At 37.6% G+C, this 25,320-nt stretch overlaps 1 protein-coding gene across 1 annotated transcript in view; it reads right to left on the bottom strand.

Annotated features, from left to right (window-relative positions):
* LOC134285239 (uncharacterized) overlaps nt 1-16,337 on the bottom strand; it is a 28,193-nt gene extending 11,856 nt beyond the window's left edge. Inside the window, exon 1 of the mRNA XM_062845694.1 lies at nt 15,143-16,337. Coding sequence (XP_062701678.1) covers nt 15,143-15,617 — 475 coding nt within the window. The 5' untranslated portion in view covers nt 15,618-16,337. The remainder of the gene's footprint in view (nt 1-15,142) is intronic.
* Nucleotides 16,338-25,320: the final 8,983 nt, after the last annotated feature.

Genomic DNA, 25,320 nt, shown 5'->3' on the forward strand with positions numbered 1-25,320 from the left:
TTTCCAAAGGATTTCCTGAAAGAACATCTTTAAGAATCCCTGGGAGATTTTTTTTTGAGAAACTCGCGAAATTATTTTTAAATGAATCATAGGATGGATTTCAGCTAGGGTCCATGACAGAATTCTCGAAAAATCTGTGGAAGCTTTTTTTTCACAGGTAATCCTTGGAGAAATTCGTAAAGAAATCTTTGGAGAAAAATCTGGAGATATTTCTAAAGAAATGGCCGATGCATATATTATTTTTCTTTTATGTCCGAGACCTCTCCGATGTACGAGGGGGAAGCAAAAATAAATAAGGAACAAAAAAATTAACTATTGAAAAATTGAAAAAAATATCCCCTATTGAAAACATATTTTTAACAATTGAAAATATGTTGCTTGAAAACATTTTTTCTATTGGAAACAAACCCTCGACAAAATTTGTAAAGGAATCTCTGAGGGAGTTTTCATAGGAATCCCTGCAGAAAATTGCCGAATAGATCTCACTTTTTTTTGAAAAGAGTCCTTGGAGGAATTTCTAAAGAAATCCAACGAAAATTTTCTGAATAAGTTCAGATTTTCGAAAAAAAAACCCTAAATCATTGGAACATCGTTTGAGAGAAAGCTTCAATAAATTTCCAAAGAGTTTTTCGGAAAAAAATCTAGAAAATCCCCAAAAAGTAGAGTGAATCTATGAAACTTCTGGAAGAATCCGAAATTGAATTTCTGGAGAAATTGGAAGTTGCTGTGGGTCTTTCTGGTGAAATCCTTAGAAGAATTTTCAAAGCATACCCAGTACAAATTTTTTAATGAGCTTTTTTTTCTGAATAACTCTGGAATAGTTTCTGAAGGCATCACTGAAAGTTTTATTAAAGAAATCTCTGGAGAAATTTCTGATTAAAGAAATTTCTTAAGGAATCTCTGAACGAATTTTTGAAAGAATCCCTGGAGGAATTTTTGCTGGAATTTATGTAAAATTATTTGGAAAACAATGGAGGAATTTCAGAAGTAAATCATGCCAGATGCTTTGAAAGATATTTTTGTGGAATTTGTAGAATAGGGTGAATTTCTAAACAAATCCCTAATGAAAATTTCCGAATCAGTTCATGGAAGATTGTTTGAAAGAATCCGTGAGGGAATGTTTGGCCGAATACTCGACATGTTTCCAAAACAATTTTTTTAGAAAGATTTTATAGAAAAAAAAAGAAGAAAATTTTGATAGTTTTAGAAACCACGTAGACTTTTAGGGGAAAGTTTTTACTGGCCAAAGTGTACAATCCATAAAAGTGTACAAAATGTTATATGAACAGAAGTCTACGAGGGGAGATGAAGTGGGTTTGAGATGATCAAAATTTGGTCTGTGTGGTTTATGAACGGCCCCTTATGAAATGCCCTCTTTGATACGAAACTCTTTATATGAATTTAGCAAGAATTCCTTTAAAGATACGTTCCTTTACAATTTCCTTCAGTATTTTTTTAAGATTTCCAGGAATTTATCTAGAAATTTCTGAAAAAATTGGCTTTTCTTTGGATATTCCTCCAGGTATTATTTCAAAAAATTCAAATCCTGCAGACAAATTGAAAAACTCGAGTTCCTCTAACGATTTCTACACAAGTTTCATCAAAGATTCCTCCAGTTATTTTTTCAACAATTTCTCAAGAGCTTATTGCAGGAATATTCATCTCGAATAGTCATCACGAAATTATTCTATTGATTCCTTCAGAAATTCAGTTTTTGTTTGCAGGAATGCTTCCTGATTTTTTTTTTGCTGAAATTCCTCCAAATGTTCCTTTAGGAATTCCACTGTATATTCCTCCAGGGATCTTCTCAAAAAATCCTCAAGAACATTCTCAAGAGATTCTTCTAGAAGTTCTTCTAGGGGGTTTCCAAGATCCTAAGATTTTACCGCACGAGTTGCATCAAGATTTATTTGGATCTTTCTTTAGGAATTCTTTCGGGAAATTTTCGGGACCAATCAGGAATCCCTATAGAGATTTTTTTCGAAACTTCTTCAGAAATCACTCATCAGGAAATTAGGAATCAGAAAAAGAAGGAAGAAATCACTTCAGGATTTTTTTCTAGCGTTTCTCCCGGAATATGGTAAGGCATTTTATTTCGAATTACTGTAGAATATTCTACAGTGATTTCCTTAGGAAATAAACAATTTCTTCTGGTGGTGCTTTCAAGAATTCTTCCTCATTTTTTTCAATACCATTCAAACAAATTCTTTCAAGGTTCTTCCAGAAATATCTCCATGCATTCTTCAAGAGTTTGCTCAAGAACATCCTCCAGGAATTCCTTTAGAAATTGATTTAGAGCTTCATTCAAGAGTTCCTCCAGCACTTGTGTCTGTAGATTCTACACGGATTCAGGCAGAATGTGAATTTCTTCAGAAATTCCTCAAGAGCGCTTTTTAGAATCCCCTTCAGGGATTTTTTAGGAAATTCCTCCAGGAATTTTTTCTTCAATTCCTCCAACAGTTTTTCAGAAATATCTTCTAGAAATTTCTCCTGAGCAATTTTAAGAATTTCCTCCAGATGTTCCCCAGCATTTCCTCCAGGAACTTCTCCAACGATTTTTTTTCAGAAAGTGCTTCAAAGAATTTTGTCCAGGAATCTCTTCAAGAAGATATCAAAAATATTCTTTTTGGAATTTCCAGAAGTATCTCTAGGGATTCCCTTAGAAATTTCGTCGGGTAAACCCTTGAAGAATTGTTCCAGTATTTTTATGTGACACGATGAAGTACTTCTGGAAAAATCCGAGGAGAAATATCTAAAACAATTCCTGGGGGAATCTCTGAAGAAATCCCTGACGATATTTCTGAAGGTACCTTCAGGAGAAGTTAAAAAAAGAAACCTTCTTGAAATTTCTTCAGTAACCCCGGACGAAATTTTCCAAGGGATTCCTGGAGGAACTTTTGGAAGAATTTTCGAAAGAATGTATGATTTTTTTTTCAAAATTCTGAAAATTCTGAAATTTAAATCCATGGAATAACTTCCGAGGACTTCCCTTGTTGACATTCATAAAGAATAATTGAACTACTAAAGGAGTCACTGGGGATTTTTCGAAAGGAATTCCTGAAGAAGTTTTAGAAGGAAACCATAAAGGAATTCCTTAAAGACTCCTTAGAGGATTTTTTGAATAAACCTTCTATGTAAGGAATATCTGCAAGAATCCCAGAAAATTCCTGACGAAATCCTAGATGAAGTTGCTGAAAAAAGGAATCTCTTAAAGAATGCCTGGATAAAAACTTTATCTTCTGTTAAGATTCCTAGAAAAATCTCTTGAAATTTCCAAAGGAATTTCAGTAGAAATTTCAAAAGACTATTTATGAAGAAATTTCAGAATTTCCTAAAGAATCCGAGTTAAATTTTCGGAAGCTTTCCTTGGAAGAAATGCTGGAGGAATTCCTAATGACTTTGTTTTTGGAGAAATTTTTGAAAGAATTCCGAATTCAAGATTTTTTGAAAAAAAAACGGTCGCTGTAAGACTGTCTGGAATACTTGACACATGGTTTTTAGCTAGCTATATGCGAGTATCAAAGTGGGACATCTCACAGAAGTTCAGCTTATTGGACGCAGTGGCCTAATTTCTCCAACAGTGGGGAAGAAAAAAAACGTCTTGAATACGTGGTTGGTTATCTGAAAGAACCTCCGGAGAAGTTTCTGAAATAGTCCAAGGAAGAATTTCTTAAGCATGGAAGGTGGAAAAAATTTAATGAAATTTCATGGCGGAGGGGGGGGGAGGGGGGGGGGAGGGTGGGGGAAGGGGGGGGGGGGTTGGGGGTCTCCAGTGGATTTTTTAAAGAAATTCATGGATTTTTTTAAAAGAAATCCATGGAAAATTTTCTTAAAATTGATCACCTTAAAGACGAAATAAAAAAATATGGATCTGACTGTTTTTGATTAACTACAAATCCACCAAAAATCACGACATTCGAAGATCCATTATATAAATTTTCTACGGCATGGCCACAGACAAACAGACGTAACACTCTTCAAAACGGCTTGGCATATGCATTTAACGATCAATTCAAATTTTATTTCATTTGCGCGATCGTTCCACCAGATGCGCTAGTGTTCGATCGCTTTGACGTTTGCCAGTGTACACGTTGCTGAGTGATGGAATCGAAAATTTCAGGCAATTTGTGTAGTAGTGTGCGTGTCAGCAAAACGTCAAATCGAAATCCATCATGGCCGACAGTGTCGCGCGCGGTTCTACCAACAGGTGGCAGTGCGCTCATGAAAATGACACCGGGCAAAAGTTTTTGATGAATTTCCTCTAAGAGTTACGTCTGTTTGTCTGTGGTATGGCTGTATACATAGTTCTACAGGAAACACAACCCAAGTAACCAGTAAACATTTAAAATAGCATTCCTTCAGCATTATAGTAGCCTTTACGACAAGGCGTTTAATGCTAATTAGCCGTATATGCGCATATAGTGCTACCTCACAGCAGGTTTTGGCAAAATAACGGGCTGTCTTAGTGCTGATTCTGTCACATTCGCCCGAAAACCATTCGCTCGAATCACAAACGCCCGAATGACAAACGCCCGAATTCCAATCGCCCGAATAGACCATTCGCCCGAAAAGACCATTCGCCCGAAAAGACCATTCACCCGAATGACCATTCGCCCGAAAGACCATTCTCCCGAAAGTCATCCGCCAATTCCATGCAATTTCTTTGAACAAGTTTTTTTTCTGGTTTGTCATGATGAAAGTTTAAGGACAGACGCATGGTGTACTTAGTATCCGAACAATCGCAAGAACAGCTGGATTAGTGCCAATAATAATCGTATTAGCTTAGTTTGGAAGAACAGCCTATGTTTTGAAGAAGGCCTAATTTCTTGTGGTTATTAGTTAGCCTAATTGTTATAACATGGTTGATCGAGAGGATAACGCAAAAGTTCAGCGCAGAGTATTCAGCACTTTTAAGTTAATAGTGTTCACAACTGATCTACTCGGAATAATTACGTTTCGTTAAAACGAACAATAGTTCATAAAAATTAAAACGTGTGAGCTAACGGATGCAGAAAAAAGCATCAAAATGGCGAGAATGCAGCATTCTTATTTGAATAAGCTGTTCTTTTGAATCCATGTTTTGAATCCAGAAGTTGTGAAAAATAAAACGTCAAGGTTCCCCATAAAATAACAACTTAAAAGAACAGCCCACGATTGAAAGAAGGGAGAATTTCTGGTAAAAATGACATCAAATTGAATATAATTTCCTTGAAGATAGAACTAGAAAGAAAAGCCTATTAACAAAAGAAGGGACAATTCCAATAAATGTTTCCACAGTATAAGTCTTATATCAGACTATGTTCAAAGAAAGCAATACGCGTGGACGACGCCTTAATTGATTTCAGAAAAGTATTATTATGATTATTATGGTTTTCGGGCGAGTGGTCTTTCGGATGAATGGTATTTTCGGGCGAATGGTATTTCGGGTGAATGGTCTTTTCGGGTGAATGGTCTATTCGGGCGGATGACTTTCGGGCGTTTGTTACATTCGGGCGTTTGTCATTCGGGCATTTGGAATTCGGGCGAATGGTTTTCGGGCGAATGTGACATAACCCTTAGTGCTATCCCTTCAGGAACGTCGTGACGAAATGTCAAAGAAGCGTAACGCCTCGCCGAGCAAAAAAAAACAAAAATAGATTGACGTCTACTTCTTGTTCTCTCAGCCTGCTTCCCCGCTTCAACGTCCTTCCATATTCCAGCCGGTGCTAGGTGGTACTTTTTTGCTGATTTTTGTAGTGATGTAGGTTTGAACTTACGATCCGGAGATTGATGAATTATATCTGCTTCTGATTCTGTTGCTCCTGATCCACGATGCTAAAGCTGTTCCGGTGGCGTGCGTCGATTTAATCGCCAATATAAAGAATGATTCGATAACAGCTTCAGATTCAACATCTAAAACTTGTTTTCATTGAAATATTTCATTATGGTAGAGCTTTACGATCCCTTCTTTTAAATATCTGTGGAATATGATACATTCTTCCCTCTTTCAAACAATCCTATGATTCACCAAAGCATCCACCTATTCGATACACATTTTCCGACGAAATGATAAATAATTGGTGATTTTTTTATGGACCAGTTCCCAATCCAATCCAGCAGCAGTAATGTTTTCTTTGGTGCTTTTGGACGAGTAGGGGAAAATGAAGGAAACAAATAAGATGCACAAATTTGTAAACTGAAGCATAGGCTCTGTAAGAGAGAGACAATATGTGTTGCCAAATGCGTAACATATCTCCCAACCTTTTTGCTCCTTGCATTTAAAAAGCAGTTGAAAAGCATTCTGATTGCTCCCAAGCGAAAACACTTCAAGCAGTTGAAATGCTAATTAACAGCCAAAAGCTTTTGAGCAGCACAGCTTATGCTAACTCAAGGCAGTTATGCATTCGAACTGCTTATGTAGGGCAGCAAGCAGTTTAAATGCATAATACGGGCTGATACACGGCTTATTCAAATGCTTAGTGGTTACCTGGGAAGGATAGGAGCTGAAGAACTTAAAAATAATATTTGGTAACAATCGTGCTCTACATATAAAAAAAGAAAACAAGTAAGCCTGAAATTTTGTCACAAGAAAATAAAGAAATCCTTTTTTTCTTTGGTACCGAAATAAAAAAATGTGCCGGAGAATTCAAAGCAAGTTTTTTAAAAAAATTTATTCGTGCCACTCAAAGATGATTCGAAATATGTTCTGTACATTCTAACCTATTTTTTTCCTTCACATTTTCGAACTCAGGGCAATACCTGGCATTACTTAGGGCATTACTCTACACTAAAAAAAACACCAGCTTGCCGAGCTCAAAAATAATGTAAACTAGGGATTATTTGCACAGTGATGCTATAAGAATGCTGCATATTAGTGCTAACTAGTTGATTCTTGGCAAAATCCACGAATATGAAGGATTAGTATTACGTTAAACGGTTAAACTAACTAAAACAACACTGCTACTGACTTTATCTTACTGATAATCGACGTGCTTTGAATAATCTATTGAGTTCTGGCCAAAGTCTAGGGCCCACACAAATTATAAACATTTTGTATAAACTATAAACTAGACTATAAAGTCTACGAGGGGGAGGCGGGGTATGAAATAATCAAAAATGTATACGTAGTTTATGGACAACACCCTAGGACTAATGCTTTGCATGGTTTATGATCTATTTTTTGACAAAATATTGCGGAAATATTCCGCAAAATTTCATTTCGAGGCATAGTTTACCAAATCATTTGATGTACCACATATCCTTAATAAGTATTGCCACAAAGAATGATAAATGAGCAGAAAAAAATGATCTTATTTTTTTTAATTACCCTTTAGAGGGCAACGAATTTCTCGACCCAAACATAATACCATCCAATCTGTTTTGATGACGACACTTGCCTCTATGAGAGGTGAGAGGGCTAATCGCAACTAGCATAAGTGTGAAGCATAATTTATGCGCTGCAATGATGATGATGACTGCAACAACGCTACATCATCTATACATCAACATGCTGCGCTACCCTCTGGGGCTGTGTTAGTTTCGACTCGACCGTGATTATGTGGCATAAACAGACAGGTAGTCATGCTGCGGAACCACACGCACACTCGCCCCTATGTAATGCAAAACATCAACACCACGAGCGAGTATTGAGGGGGAATGTGGGCAATGTGTGCCACTTGAAGAAGGGTTTACTGGGTAGATTTTTGAAAAGTTTTATCAATCTTGTGATACACTCTGTTCACGCTAGACGGCCAATTTTTTCATTCGAATGTTTATAACTTTTTATACGTCAATCAAAACCGCTGAAATTTTGACCAATCATAAACCAAATATTGAAGCTTCATTGGTATGATTTTGAGCGAGATCAAATAAGTTTTCTGAAAGTTATAGAACTTTTAGTAAAACTTATAAGTTTTTTGAACACATTTTTAAAACATTAAATGTTTGGGTTGCAATCTTACGTCCAAACGTAAAAAAGTTCAATCAAACTTGCATCTTGTCATTTTAATTTGAAGAAGAGAGAGTCGATGAAGAGAACTCGCTCATGTTACTTTCGCCCTTATTTAAACTCAATCTAGATTTTATCTCAATTTGTACTCGATGAAACTTTTTCATTTTTTTTATGTGTTACAGCTTATACCTAAGGCTTTCATATGCAGCTACGTTTGAGGTTTTATATTCACTACCGAAAATGTGAAAAATCTGCATATGTTCAGAGTAATATTTTGAAATTTATCATATTTTGACCAATAAAAGTGCCAAGTGTTTTCAACGTTTTAAAACTCTCTTAATGTAATATTTTTATACAGGACCTACTAATCTACTTATGCAGAGTAGGACCGATACATTGTTTGTTCAGTTAATGCACTTTTATAGGTGGAAAATGTTTGGCAGATCAGCAAAATATGATAATTTTTTAAATATCGTCAACTACATAAGCACATTTTTCATATTTTTTGTAGTGAATATAAAACTTCAAACGTAGCTGCATTAGGTTAGGTTTAAGCTGTAACACAAAAAAAAATTGAAAAAGTTTCATCGAGTACATATTGAGATATAATGTTTTAAAAATGTGTTCAAAAATCTTATAAGTTTTGCTAAAAGTTCTCTTATAAGTTTTACTAAAAGTGCCTCTGGAGCCCGCCTTCTGTGGTCATTGGCAGACCAATTGGTATGTGTATATAGTGAGGCAGGCACGAAGATACTCTATGCTCAAGGAAGCTAAAAAATCAATTGCGAGTTGTTTCTGGGCCCCTCTGGACACTCGCTGAATACCGACGCGTTCACCACTTCGACTAAATGGACCCTTCATACACCCTAGGTATTTAATTTATCTGTTTCAACTCACAACCGATGTTTGTATCGATACTCGGTTCTCCAAACTTAGCAAAATTATGAAATGTGTAAGAGAAAAAAAACACGTTAGATTTCAACTAATTCTGCATTGAATTTCCGTAGAGTTTGTTATAAACTTCTCAAAGACTTTATTTGAATATTTTCCCGGTGATCCTCCAAAAGCAAGCTACCTGGGGTAACCTAGGGATTAGTTAATTCTTTTCCAAAGTTTTGTCAACAGTCTCTCTAGAAGAGCTTCTAGTTTTTCTTCTAATTTTATAAGATCTCCATAAAGAAGTTAACATTTTTTTTCCAGGGATTCAAATAAAAATCTTTCAGGAATTTATCATGGAATCTCTTTTTCAAATATTCGCTCCGGATTTCATAACAAAGAGCTCCTCCAGGATTTTCTCCAAGTAGTTCCCTCGTGAAGTTCCTCCACGTTTTATAGCAGTTCTTCAATGATTCCTATAGAAATTTATCAGAGTTTTAATGGAATTTCAGTGTTCTATTCAATACTACCGTAAATGTGTTCTGAAAAAAACCGCCTATGAATAAAAAACAACATTTTCTTAGAAAAAAAAACTCCTTTTACAATTTCAGTTAAAATAAATCTTAAATATTCACTAAAAATACTATGAAATCAAATCGATTTAAAACTTTTCAATTGATTTTTAGGTTTACGAGTTCCAAGACGTTTTAAGTCTCCAGCAACACTTACAAAATTGTTTCCAAACATGTACCAAATTAAAAATTCTGTATATTTATGTACACTCCCGATCAAAAGTTTGGGGTCACCCCCTCAAAAACATGTCATTTTTTTAGGCCCATATCTCCGCCAATTTGCGTCCGATTTCAAAACCCTAGGTTTTATTCAAAAGATAATAAGTCAAAGAAACTTTGAACATGATTTAAAAGAAACTTTTTCAAAAAATTTTGTATGTAAACTTAACCCAAAGTTGCCAAATTTTCTAAAAAAAAAGAATATAAACTTACGGCAGTGTGGCTGGAAATTGGGTCGACAAAATTTTAAGATGAGAGCGATAAAATAACCCATTTTCTATTAGCTTTTAACTGCTTTTCATAGAACTTAGCTAAAATACCTGAAAAAAAATTATTAAGTAAATTAACTCTTCATGTCATCGACCAAAAGTTTGGGGTCACCCCTCAAAATGATGTATCGGCCAAAAGTTTGGGGTCACTTTCGTAAAACATGGAAAAGTGATTTGGCGATATCTTCATCGTCTATAGTTTAATTTTAATTCTTTTTGGCTCATTTCAAAGATAATTAACTAAATTTACGATTGATGTCTTTAACTTAACGTATTTAACGATTTTTGTATATAAAAATGTTATGTAAAGTTAACACATTTCACCACACTTCAAAAAATGAGGCAACTTTACGTTAAGTTTTAGTATGTAAATTTCAACAAATATGTGTAGATCAATGTTTATGTAGTAAGTATCATTCATTTTGTTTCAAATAAGCCAAGAAGAATTAAAATTGAATGAAAGATGACAAAGATATTAAATAAATCACTTTTCCATGTTTTACGATAGTGACCCCAAACTTTTGGCCGATACATCATTTTGAGGGGTGACCCCAAGATTTTGGTCGATGACATGAAGAAATAATTTACTTAATAACTTTTTTTCTAGATTTTTTTAGCTAAGTTCTGTAAAAAGTAGTTGAAAGCTAATAGAAAATGGATTATTTTAACGCTCTCATCTTAAAAGTTTGTCGAACCAATTTCCAGCGACACTGCCGTAAGTTTATATTCATTTTTTTAGAAAATTTGGCAACTTTGGGTTAGGTTTACAGACGATTTTTTTTGAAAAAGTTTCTTTTAAATCATGTTCAAAGTTTCTTTGACTTATTATCTTTTGAATGAGACCTAGGGTTTTGAAATCGGACGCAAATTGGCGAAGATATGGGCCTAAAAAAATGTCATGTTTTTGAGGGGGTGACCCCAAACTTTTGATCGGGAGTGTAGATTTCTGAGCTGTTTCGAACAAGCATTTTTAATTAGGGAGTATAATCTTCATGAATGAAAAAAGTTCTGGACATGTTTCTCGAAACAAATGAAAATATCGTAGCTTTTGCAGTATTTTCGCCTTGTTTCAACACGATTTCCAACCACTCTGGGAATCACTGGTTTGCACCCATCTATCATTTTCACGTGTTACTGAATCATCAATATAGGGAAAAAAAATGCAAAACTAAAAATTGGTATAATTTGCACAAAATAGAATAAAAATTTAACATATTTTTTAACACCGGGACCTCTCTGGACTGGCTTCACGGCCTCCCTGGGAGCCACGGACCACCGGTTAGGAATCCATGAGTTACACAAATAGTTTCAGCATTAATTCTACAAAGTGTTTCTTTAGAAATTCATTCAGGGGTTAAACTACGAATTGCTGTTGAAACTTTTATCTTACAAAATAAGGTCGTTGAGGGTGGTAATGTGTCTGAGAGGAAAGGTTATCGCAAATATATCGTTAAATATTGCGAATATGCATTCAGGAATGTTATGGCGTTGTCCTAGTAAATTCAAGTGATTCCTATAAAAAAAAACTAGGTATTCAGAGTAAGTAGTTTACTTCGCTATACATTCTCGAAATAGATTGTTAGTACGTTGGGGTCTCCAGTTGGCATAGTTGTTAAGGCTATGGATCGTCAATCTGGAGACGGCGGGTTCGATTCCCGTTCTAGTCGGGAAAATTTTCTCGATTCCCTGGGCATAGTGTATCATTGTACTTGCCTCACAATATACAAATTCATGCAATGCAATGGCAGGCAAAGAAAGCCCTTTAATTAATAACTGTGGAAGTGCTCAAAGAACACTAAATTGAAGTGAGGCAGGCCAAGTCTCAGTGGAGACGTAGAGCCATGAAGAAGAAGAAGAAGAAGAAGAAGAAGAAGAAGAAGAAGAAGAAGAAGAAGAAGAAGAAGAAGAAGAAGAAGAAGAAGAAGAAGAAGAAGGAGAAGAAGAGGAAGAAGAAGAAGAAGAAGAAGAAGAAGATTGTTAGTACGTTAGTTATGTAGAGCGTGCATGTATACATGTATACTACAACAATTATACACCTATTATTTATACAATTTGTGCAAAACTTCTGGGCTAATTATGAAAATAGTTACTCCGATCGCTCCCATTATCTTCAGAAATTCATCCTAGAGAGAAGTTCTATTGAGAAACACATAGTGAAATAAAAAAAATAACGTTTCCTGAAGGAATTCATAGAGGGATTTGCAAAGGAATATAGAATATTCGAATAATCTCTAAAACAAAATCCTAAAGGAAAGCCTAGAGGAATTCTCTAAGGAACTTCAGAAAAAAAATCTGCCAGGAATTTTTGATAATAAACTCCTAGAGCAGTTTCTAAAGTATCTCTTGAAGAATCTGCTTAAACAATTTCTGGAAAAAATCTTTGAGAATTTTTTGAAGGAGTTTCCAGAGTGATTATTGAAAAAACTTTTGGAGAAATTCTTCAATGAACTTCTAGAGATTTTTCTCAAGGGATTTCTTGAAAAGTTCCAGAATAAACTCCTAACAAACCTTCAGCAGGAAATGCTGAAGTAGTAACTGAAGAAAATTCTGCAGGCTATCTATAGGAACTCCAAGAGGCATTCGTGCATCAGTTTCTTCAGTTAGCTCTGGGTTGATTTTTTCCCCGTAGAAACTTTTGGGAAAGTTCTCTGAAGAGTCTGGGAAAACTGAATGAGTTTCCTGTTGTAACAATGACTGAACCCTTTGGGGACGGAAGGGCCATATGTGCCCAGCCGAGAACATTGACCATCCCAACCGTGTTCTAGACAGGCGAGGTTACATCCAGAAAGGTGAAAATTCCGTCTACAAATGGTTGAAGAACTCTTTCTCCAACGCCTGAATAAACTCTTAGAGTGATTCTCGACAGAAATTATACAGCAGTTCCCAAAAGGTTTGTTCATATGTACACTACGTGTACTCTAAAAAAAGGTTTTCTGTACGTTATTTAGGGACAGCGCCTAAAGAACTCCAGAAAGAAACCCCTGTAGAAACCTCTAGAAACATTATTGAAGGAATTCCTACTTAATACTTGAAATAACTTCTAGAAAAAACTTTTTGAAGGGTTTGTTTGATTTTTTTTAATTGAAATGGAGCTGAAATGTTTGAAAATTAAATTCAGTTCCACATATGTACGTTGCAAAACTATATAATATTGAGTCAGTAAAAACTGGAAAAGCATAAAATCAATGTTAAAAAATGTTTAAATAATTTCGGTTCCGGCATATCGACAGCCACCTCAGCATGAGTACGGTCGGCTTTGCTATGCTAATGAACAATAATGAGTGTGAAAACATCTAAACACATTTTGGTGTGCCTGTGCAGACATTTGAAAATTTCACCTTGCATCACTCTGTCGGCCGTCGTATTCGCAAATGAAATTGCGTAGGAGTTTTCGGTAGAATGAAACTGGCGTAACGGTTGTGGTCCACGGTATTTAAATTCTTCAGGAGCAATTTCACTTGTACTGCTGGTGTCGTACGTACTATTTTTCAAATAACTTTGCTTTGTGGATTGTATGAGAGAGAACTCTCGGCAGTGTCTCTATGAGGAACTTGTTATCTATCGACCTCGTGAGCTGTTCTGCATGTGCTTCCTGTGTATCTCCATCCACCGCACCGGCTCATCTTCTCAAGGATACCCGATTGATATGCTTTTAACATGTCAAATCTGCGTCACACTGTACTTTTCCACAAAAATCAATGGAATCGACGAGAAAACTACATCGAACTGATCCGGCTTCATCGCCACAAATGTTATGATCCGTTAAAAAAATAAAGGTAAGGTGAATTACAGGATCGACTGTAATTACAATTTTTTATTAGTTGTTCTAGAAATAGAATTGTGTATTTGTACGAGAAAATTTTCAGACACAAATAAACACCGGGTTGAGTCGTATCTCACCGGCGCATATCATGCCGTTTCCCCCTTGTTGGAGGGCAGAACAAATCATGCTGTGGCGCGATGCGCGCGATTCCACTATCACAACTATCGCGCGCGCGCGCCCCAAACGAAACGTATACTGTAGTGAGAGTGAGTGGTAGCGTTCCCGCGCGCCACCCATAATCATCAATGACGTGCGGGTAAGCTGAATTTCGCGGGGCATCCACTCGAGCTCGGTATTTCGTCATCGGCGGCGGTGACGACGACTACAACAACAGCGCGGTGGCTGACTCATGGTTTGCTTTCGAGAATTCAACGCTCGGCTCAAGTTCGCGCGGTGGCGAATCATTGAACGCCTCACTGACACTGCACTGCACAGACGGCTTTGCGTGGCGGCGTGGCGAGACGGAAATACAATATACCTACGATCAACAAAACAACTATAAACTGGAGGGTTCTTGGCCAGAAGAAGTGGGTATCCGAGGACGCCCTCAATAAAAAGGCTTCCACCATTGACCGTGATGCAACGCAACGTAAGCAGATATATCGGCGGAGGATATCGATGTCAGAGCGTCGCGGAGTGAATCAGTCTGCGTATTAGCTAGCAGCTCGGGTATGTAGGTATTAGACTGGGTCAACAAAGTCGATTTTTCGGAACAAAGCTTTTTCGATTCATTTTAGCGTCCAAAATAACTGTGCAAAATTTGGGAGCGATTGGTTGCATCCCCGTATTCCGCATTGCGATTGAAATTTGTATGGAATTTAGTATGGGAAAACTTGCTTTTTTGCATTTTTCTCATAAATTGAAATTTTTCGTCTAAAACAATCCAACCAATGACGGTAAAGTATAGCCTAGGATATGCCGAAAAACTTTGCCGAAGACCGCAAAGTTATCCGACACTTGTGAAAAAAGTTATAACGTACAGATTGCCCGGTGGTGCTTAACATTTAACATGTAAAGGAATAACATCAATAATAAAATCTCAATTTTTGGCCTAACTTACCAGACGAATAACTTTTTTCACAAGCGTCGAATCACTTTGCGGTCTTCGGCAAAGTTTTTCGGCATATCCTAGGCTATACTTTAGCGTCATTGGTTGGATTGTTTCAGACGAAAAATTTCAATTTATGAGAAAAATGCAAAAAAGCAAGTTTTCCCATACTAATTTCCATACAAATTTCAATCGCAATGCGGAATACGGGGGAGCAACCAATTGCTCCCAAATTTTGCACAGTTGTTTTGGACGCTAATATAGACTGAAAAAGCTTTGTTCCGGATTGATACGATCAAATTTAAAGTTTCTCCATACAACGTTGACCCACTCTAGTAGGTATGTACCCGACATGCTTGGGATGCTTATGAAATCATCGAAACAAAACGCGAAATAGACACTCACCTAATTTTCCCGCTGACGTTGGCCGCGATGAAATCATTCCGTGGTTGTTGTTGGTCGGTTTTACTTGCTTCTTTTGATTTTTGTTCGTTCTCACTTTTCGTTGTTCACATTTATCGGGGTCAGCACTGTTTTGGCGGTTGTTTTGCGCACTTGGTGTTGGATTTCGCTTGTTTCGTCCTCTGAAGCCATTCGCCACGCTACCATTGGCATTGGCCATCGGTGGCGACGACGACGACGATTTAGGCGACGGGGGAGTTTTGCTCGTTCCATTCTCCGCAACCAAGGCCGGAAATCCTTCGGATTGCGTTACATTCCGCTGACGTTGCTGCCTCGGTCGCAGCTGATGACGATCCGAGGTCAACGTCCACGGTGGAGGGGATTCTGCGGTCACTAACATTTGCTGTGTCTTCCGTGTCGCCAAGTTCTTACTGACTCTTCTGTGCTTCTGAACTTCACTCGCGCAAATGAGTAACATCGTCTCCGGGTGTGCAACGGTAAAATTTTCCCTTGTTTTATTCTTGCTGATTTCAAAATTACACTGTCTTCATCTACGCGACAACACACTTTGAACCGAAATGCTGAACACTTCTTCGTGATTCTGACTTTTTTTCTGCTGCTGTGTCCTGTAGAGGCGAGATGCTGCGCCAAACACTTCCTTTGTGTCCTACTGAGAATCGGTCAATATGTAAACAGTAGCTGCACTTTTTAGCGCATTCATCTGCCTTCACGGCACGTCCGACTTATTCCGTTCGAATGCACTCCGCAAATGTAGACATACAAATTGTTTTTGCTTTTATCGAACACACCGACGAACCAACCGACCCACCGATACAACGCCGCTACGTACGATGTCGCTACGCTGACTGACTTGGGAATACCACACGTAGGGTAGCTGTTTGTTGAACACCAGCGCGCATACCACTCTGCTGAAGCCAGGCAGTGAACGACGGACGGACGGACGACGCTGCTGATGATGGCCAATGACGATGATGATGGTCGGACTGTTGAAATCAGCGTTTGTTTACACACATTTCTTGGCCACGACACACGCTGAGTCGAGGCGAGAGTCGCGATGGGGAGACCCAGAATGCATTCGAGGCGTACAGTGTAGGTAAACGCGCGCGTTCTGAGGGTATGCGATATAGGTAGCAAGTGAGTTCACCAACTACTTAGCTTTAGCTTTACTGCCTGCACATTATCTGTGGTTGCTACTACATGATTGAACGAAACGAGTGAAAATACACAAACATGTACATAAATAAATCAATTGAAAAGATGGCTGGCAGTGGTCATAAGTCATAAGTTCATGGTTTTATAGTTTGCATGAGCATGAGCATAGATGACCGCACAATTCATAGTAGCTACTCCGTGATTGACCGGGGCAATCGAAATTGCACAGAGAACCAATGAATGTGGTTTGCGACTAGCACAGCATTCTCAATGTGCACAGTTCGAGAACTCTACTATATTAAGGCCAATAACGCCACTGGCCACATCCTTAAGGTCATCGCGGATGGGAAGGAATGTTAGTAAGACAACGGAAGAAACTCTTCACGGTGTGCCAAAAACCGTTATCAACAAATAAAAATGTCCACCCAAATGGCACCCGGCATTCGAAAGATATACTGTTTTAGCATCACCTCAGAAAATTTTAAAATGTTTCATCGAGGGAAACGGAAGTTTTTACTGTTTGAAGATTTTCCTCTATTTTCATAGAATTAGCTCATATATGACAATATTGTCATAGGATGTTTCATTGGCTTTTCAAATCATAAACAAATATTTATAAGTTTCACAAACACCATTTTGAAGATACAACATTCATACCACTTCTCTGAAAATTTGACAACATTTCATTGAAACAAACGCAAATTACAGTGGTTTGAAAATAAAAGATATGATAAAGTATATTAAGTACAGTAGTAACTTCATAGAATATTATTTCAATTTTTTTTGTTAATCATTCCTCGCAATGAACATATATTGTGTAACTCATATAAAACTTTAATTATATATAACATTTTTTGCGATACTGTTACAAAACTCTGTAGGTGTTTTTAACGTAGTTATAGACTAGGCCATAGTATGCATATCTCCAAAGAAATTCAAATCGAAGCTTCAAATTGTTGTTACTGATGATCATTCAAATGAAATATTTCTAAATTCACGGAAAACACGTTAGTAACATAACTTTAAAAAGCTGGCTAGTAAAACGATTAGAATTTAGACTTAAAAAGCTTCAATATCTTAAACATAATACCAACGATTTACAAAGCTTCCTATGAATACCTACCAAAACCTTGGGCTGTTAATTCACTTTAACTCTCGTATCACCATGAAACGTTTTCAAATTCACCGACAAGATACCAACATATATGGCTGTGTGCACTCAAAATGCAAACATCAAATGCAGGAACACCAAATCTGGTAATATTTTCAAACAAGTAACCCGATGTCAACGGGAGCTTTTGGATGGCGGTGATATTGACTATGGTTGCTAAGTTGCCTTTGGTAATATTGTGTTACCGCATTTGAAGCGCATTTACATGGGCACTGTTTGTATTGTGCGTTGCACGAGAAAGGCAATTATGGCGAATACTTTCCAAGGCCTTCAATGATGATGGAAATTCAATCGCAGTGCAAAGACCACGTGCTGTCGCAGCAGTCATCACATAACGTGACCATGTGGCGACCTTTTTTCAAGAATTATCAAAGTGCGCTATGATGAAAAATTTGAAAACAGGTCTGTTTTCTTAGGCGACTATCTCGCGTGTATCTTTGGCTGCGGGTGAAAGTAGTCGCCAAAGTAGATTTTATTTTGATTCGTATAATATCTTGAACGCACACAGCAATAACGTGCTTGAAAACAAAAAAAAGGGCACCAAACTTTTAGAAAGTTTATGTAATCAACGCTCACGACGTGCCACATTTTTATTTGTATTTCAGTAGCAGGTAGAACTATGGTATACCAATTAGATTATCAATCCACTGTAATTGGCATTCCTCTCAATGAAATGTTGTCAAATTTTCAGAGAAGTTGCTTGAATATTGTACTTTTGGAATTTGTGAAACTCATTATACCGCCCAACACTAGTTCGCGTTATGGCATGAGAAAAATAATAATAGTGGTTTGGAACCCTAGAAACCCTAATGCGTATATCAATGAAACTCCCCAAGTTCTCAATTCAAACTTCGGTCTTGATCTGTGAATTCCCGTTCCAATATTTTTCAAAAATTTATTTACTTTGACACTTCTAGGGTTTCAAAACACTGTTCTCATCTCATAATACGAACTTTTTTAAAATTTTGTTGAGCAGTGTTATAATTTGTTTATGATTTGAAGAGCACCTGTGACAATATTCCCATATATGCGCTAGTTCTATGAAAATAGAGGAAAACCTTCAAACAGTAAAAACAAAACATTTTCAAATTTTCGAAAGAGATACTTGAATAGTAAATCTTCCGAATGCCGGATGTTAGTTTGGAGTCCCTTTTTATTTGTTAATAGTGGTATTAGGCACACATGTTTACTCATATAAGAAAATCCTATGGAAATGGCTCAAAATCTTAAAATAACTAGAACTTTAGTTTCCCTCGATGGAACATTTTCAAATTTTCAGAGGGGATACTAGAATAATATATCTTTCGAATGCTGGGTGCCATTTGGGTGGACAATTTTATTCGTTAATAACGGTTTTTGACACACCGTGTCTTGTTAGTAGGGAAGGGTAACCATTGTCAATCTAGGAGTCACCTATGGTCGGTGGTACGATCTGACAATCATGGATCAATATACACAAACCGCCCACCACTTTTCCACGCGAAAATAAGCCAAAAAGAAAATTCTATCGCGCGTCTCCATTCTACTAGGGAGCAGAAACCTTTAGCCTATTCCACACAAAATACACTGAACGCAACGCCCAACTAAGACTTAGGTATCTAGAAATGCTTGAATCTACGTAATAGGATATTCAAACTGATTCGTCAATGTTCGCTTCACGCGGGAAGCAAACAATCCACCTACCGCGTCAAATGGTCGCTTAGTAATACTACAGGGAAGAAGATTGAATGTATGTGAGTTGACGGCAGCTTCAAGCGGACGGACAATGTCTTGTCTAAGATTGTGTAAGCTGATGAAGTACCGGCCCAACTCAGCGACCACTTAAGCAATCCACAAAGATAGTCTTGTCCAGTGGGCGCAACGGTGGAATGGATCGTACCTTGTTTTTTTGTCCACTCCAAGAACGGCTTAACACAACCTTGGTGAGAGCGAATCTTACTGGAAGCATCGTTGTTTGGAAGGCCTACCATTCTGGCTTTTATAATTTTGTTCATGCGGTTTACATCGCTTTTCAAAGGAAGCAGATCAATGTGTTGGTAGTGTCTGCGATGTTGTGCAGCTGCCTTTTGGGTTCAGGTTGATTGGGGTGCTCCAAGCTGAGATCTTTGGCGACGAACGGCTGGGTGATGTTGCGTGCCATGTTCGTGAGAAACACATCGAAGATGGAGTGCGCCCCATATCGGCTCAACCGGGTGGAAACGTCCGAGCACAAGATGATATAATCGCCTTCCTCCAGATCTTGTTGGAGAAATCTTCCGTTTGAAGATCTTGTTTCAGGGCCGCCGATGACTGGTCGGCTAGGTTGATTTGATTTGGACACTAAGCTCCGATGACAGTGAATTAACCTAAAGTGCGACTCCATGATGATGGCGAAGTCGATGTGGTTTGCGTTGAGGAAGTCTAAAAGTTAATTTTTTTTATCCGAATGGAACAAGCATTCCAGTTCTGTATCTTCATCGTTTCTTCAGGGCCCCCAAACTTGTTGATGAAGTCCTGTGAACCGTTTTGGCGGTTCTAATATCGCTTAGGATGGCAGAGAAGTAGTCGTTAAAAGAGATTCTGAGCGAATTCCATTATCGCTTGGGTTGGGAAGCAAGTACCATTGTTCAGCAGTGGATCGACGGAGGGGTGTTGTTCCCTTGATTTCCCTTGTCTGGAAGGGGAGCACTCACGGACGATATTGCAGCGGCTGCTGAGAGGCGTTGTTGGTCAGATGACCATGGATCACCGCAGGCTGCGGTGGAAAGAAGAAAATAAAAAAAAAGAAGAAGATGACGGAGATGGTTCTATGTGGACGTCTTGTTCCGAATCTCGATGAATTTAGCCCGATTGAAACAGCCGCGGTTGAATCCCTCTTGTCTGTCGCCGCAGTTGGCACACTTCGGTTCGGCACCTTCGCCCATCGTGGTCGTCCGGATTTACTATTCTGCCTAGTTTGTAGCGCTAGAGCTTTCGCCCTTTGAATATCCGATACCGGAATTGAAGTCTTACCGATACCGGGATTGAAGCAGATCGAGTTATGTTCTGTCCGAAAGCTTCGTTTAATCCTGTTTTCAATGCGGACTTCTTGATCGTGTTCATCACGTTCGCTCCCATTGTATTTTGGTGACTGCTGGAAGCACAACATTTGCAGTCTTTTGCAGCAGAATGTCTGTCTCTCTCAGGAGCCGGGTTCTGATGGATCCGGCAGTCCGGCTCTGCAGAGGTTATGTCGGCAGGCATTGACCGGAGGAGGAGTGTGAGATTGTTCTGACGAACCGATTGTAGACAGCAGCTAATGAGTTGATTAGGGCGGTCGATGACAATCATGTCATCATCAGGTCATACAAGATTGTCAATGATGGCGGCAGCAACCATGAGGTGTTCTTAATAACAGTGTTCTTCAATTGTTGCTCCAGTATGGCTTAGAAATTGATTTGACCAGGTGCAACCGTCTTTAGCAGTTGGCTCTGACATTAACGAAGTGTGTTAGCCACAACAGCCACAACCATCTCTATGAAATACTAACGCGAACGTTCCAACGATACAATGTAGATCTAGGAAAAACAAATTAGATAAAAAAAACAATAATAAATGTTTTAGAGGTGATGTGGGCAGTGTTAACATTTATACTTATGTCACACGTTTATACTTAAATGCTAATTTGTAGGAATAAGCCTAAAATATACCTATATATATTGCGATATAGGGCAGAAGTAGGTCGAAGACTGAATTGTAAGTGCAAGGTATACTTATCCTAACTGTAAACATATCTAAATATATTACATGTTTTAGCTTTAAGGCAAAACCGGAAGCATTTCCTCAATTTTTGTTTTTGATTTTTTTTTATTAAATAACGTTAATTAAATCTATGCTGAGTAAGGTGGCCCACACTTATATGAAAAACAAAAACTTCGAAAAATGCCTAGTCTTACCTCCTCAATCAGTTGTTTTGGACTCCCAGAAGATACGTTTAAAATTTGAGCAAAATCGGTTGACCCTAAGGGGGCACTCAAAACGCTTGAAGTTTGTTTGGGAAAACTTGGCCAAATGTATGCAGAAATTTTAAGTTTTCGAATTTTGCCGGTAGGTGGCGCTGTAAGTGTTCAATAATCAAGCCTTTTGGTATTATTGTAGGTAACTATATGCAAAACAACTTTGTCGAAGACCGCAAAGTGATCCAACGTCTGTGAAAAAAGTTATACCCTAGGAAAGTGAGGATAAACTTTATTGTTATTTTTCCAATACATGTAAAGGAATAATATCAATAATGAAATCTCAATACTTTGCCTCACTTTGTCTAGGGTATAACTTTTTTCACAGTCGTCGGATCACTTCGCGGTCTTCGACAAAGTTCTCTGGCATATAGTCACCTACAATAATACCAAAGGGTTTGATTATTGAACGCTTACAGCGCCACCTAGCGGCAAAATTCGAAAACTTAAAATTTTTGCATACATTTGGTCAAGTTTTCCCATTCAAACTTCAAGCGTTTTGAGCGCCCCCTTAGGCTCAACCGATTTTGCTCAAATTTTGAACGTAGCTTCTGGGAGTCCAAAACAACTGATTTAGGAGGTAAGACTTGGTATTTTTCGAAATTTTTGTTTTTCATATAAGTGTGGGCCACCCTAATGCTGAGCCTAGATGAGTATTGAGTACGCTCTTCGGAGCTGACATTACGAATCCGACCGAGGAAGTTCTCTTGGACACTCGTGAAACTGCCACCTGAGCCTTTTTACGAGTAGCAGCCAGCATAAGTCTACTAGACACAACAATTGGGTTTTTAAATTAAGAAAAATTCAATGATTTTCTATTTTTAAACGAAAGAGCACCTTTTTCTGAGCCGCTATGATTTTTGTCAGATTTTTAGAACTTTATTTTGGTATTTAAAATCAATTTCAAAGATATTTTTTGAAATCACCTTTTGACAGCCGGGCAACTGCTTGACAGCTCCGCTCAGTACAAAATGCGACGAGGGGTGATTCAACAAATCGCTCCCATACAAATTTCAAATTGATTTTTAAATTGGTTCCCGGGCACCAAAATAGATGAAAATTTGGATTTCGGCTCAGTTTGGCATGCAGATTCAGAATATGGAATTATCTCAACACCACTAAAGAAGCCGATTTCACAATGCCGTCCGCATATACAAAGATTTGCAGCTCGCTGGAGAGATCCTCAAATGCTCCGTCCACTCTGATAAGGAAAAATGTGGTCACTATCATTGATTCCTGTGGAACGGTCGGCGAACTAAGAAAGTCCATGTCCGATTGAAAGTCTTATCTAGAGAGACGATTTTGATGTGATAGTTCAGATGTTTTGCTTCGTGGAGAACTTCGCCAGGAGCGAAGAAATGCGTGTTTGAGCCGCATACATCTCTAAATGCATGCTATCGATGGTCGATGGTCGAGCTTGGCCTCGCGAGTACACGTATAGTGGTTGAGCGGTCGGTTAACACTTCCTTACACCACTTTAGAAAGACGGTAAGTAAGGGAGATTGAACAAAACTCCGACGGTTCTTACACGAAGATGCTTGGCTTTGGGTTGAGTACTAGTTCTCACGCCACTTCGCACTATAGGATATTAGGTGGACAAAAATCATAAAAGTGACTTCCACCAAGGCTTGTTCTGAAATTTTCTATCAAAAGTAAACATATAAACTAAGAGAAATCTCGAATTTCAAGCTTCTAGCTGATGTAGTTACAAAGATATTGAGTATCAAAGTTGAGTAAAGCGAAAAAAATGCGGTTTTCGCAAAAAAAAAGCAACACATAATTTCAAATCGATGTTTTCTAATTGGGTTCTTTAGGGGTATCCGGATTATTTCAGATTCGGATTCTCCGCCCGAAAATTTCATAATTTTTGGAGTCCGGGAACTATTTTTAAAATGCATTTAAAGTTTGTATGGGGATTTTTTTTTGTTCGGGTCGAACTGTCATTTCATCAATTGAACTGTCCCCAAGTAACAATTTCAATTCCTTTTAGATTTGATTATTTTTATGGAAGCTTTATCACAGCATGACCAATTCATGGAACATTTATAGTTGTTTTTATCAAGAGAAAACAATCTTCGTTCGTTTGCGGTTTTTAAGTTGTCTTCAAGTTAATTTTGAAATTCGCGCATAAAACAACTGAATTTACAAGAGCATTAAATCTTATAATAAGTTTTAAGGCGCATTTGAAGTTATTTTCAACACATAACATCAACATATTTTATTAAAAGTTTATTCAAGTGCATTTCATCTGACTAATCCTCCTTTAAAAACTTCTTGAAGCCTTCTATTCTTGAGGTAGAGCCATTACTCTGGAACAAGAACTATGCGAAATAATTATAAGACAACGAACTATTTTTCAATCCAAATAATGAATGGAACAAATTGGTTGAAAAACCGCGTTTACATGCAAATATAAACACATAAACATGTTTGCTCACTGAAAATTTAGCCATTCTTGTGCTAAAAAGTAATCTTGTCAACGAAATAATGATTTTACGGCCAATCAAAAATGCGAGTAGTTGGCTGCTGTCGTCCTGCCTTCAACCAGTTCCTCACACAGGCCACAGCTGTGCGAATCGAAAATGAAATGGGTACTTACTGTGACTTTGCTCAAGCTGATGCCAAATAGCGTAATTTTAGTAAGTTGCACTTCATTATTAATTGCAAAAATACAGGGAAACAAAATATAATTGGCAAATATTGACGCGAAACACCGCGAAATGTACAGAGACAACTTTCTAGCATCGAAAACGTAAACAAACAATTGTCAAAGGCTGTTACTCTTGTATAAAACGAATAAGTTTCATTTAAGACAAACAAATCTGCCTTAAGATCATAACTAGTAAAAACAATCTTCAATAAAGGCTGTAGCGTTCATGCAAGGTGACATGGTTCCATCGTTGTTTTGAGGGGGTTTGGATTAAAGGTAATAACAATTGATGGCGGCTGCATGAGTTTTGTTCGCTTGGAACGGCAGCCATGCTTAGAAAGAATTGAAAAAGTGGCGTAGCCTTTTGTTTTTAAAGGAAATTTATGTCTTCGTATGTTAATGATTGATATTATTTTTGAGGCGCTTTGTAATTTTCATATGTTTTGGGTGGCATATCAACGAAAAAGTGGGTATGGCACGGAAAATTTCGATTCCCTGTCGTCAATGATCTGTCAGGCAATTTAAATGTTTTAGCCATTTCAATTTGATGAAAATTAATTCGCAGTTCAATTAATATTTCATCCATGTAACAAAACTTGTTTGAATCTGCATAATGCTTAGGTAAAAGATTTCATTTATAATGCACTGTTGACACTTTTGAGAAAGACAGCTAAAAGATCAACATGCCTCAAGATATTCTTGTTAAAGTTTCATGAAGTTCTTATAATCAATCATCAGCGCATGTACATAAATACAACTAGTTTCAAAGCAGTCTTCAAAAGCAGCTTTGAAGATCTCCTGAAGAGTGGGCCAGATTAGTTTTATGGATGTTTTATACCTATTTTATCTCAGATTTGCAGAACAAAGAGCTTTATTGCTAAGTTTTATGATTCTTTCTTAGAAATTACTTCAGGATTGCCACAAAAGTATAATTGTTACTTGGGTCATTCTATCCACGAAAAATAAAACTGTTTTGTTAATTTAAACATCAAAACAAAGGTATTTGAATCCAATAAAATCACGTTCTACTAAAAAAATGAGCTCTTTCGATTAGGCTACAGAAAATAGCAATATTTTATTCACTAAACAACCCAATTAACATCATCATTATTCATTGGTTTCAATACATCATTGGTAAGGTAATGAAGCAAGCTTTGCAAAAAACTGGTGGTTTTGTGAAATAGTTGAGCAATTGTAAGAAAAAAAGATAAAA

Source organism: Aedes albopictus, chromosome 1 (genome assembly GCF_035046485.1).
Source record: "Aedes albopictus strain Foshan chromosome 1, AalbF5, whole genome shotgun sequence".
NCBI lineage: Eukaryota > Metazoa > Arthropoda > Insecta > Diptera > Culicidae > Aedes > Aedes albopictus.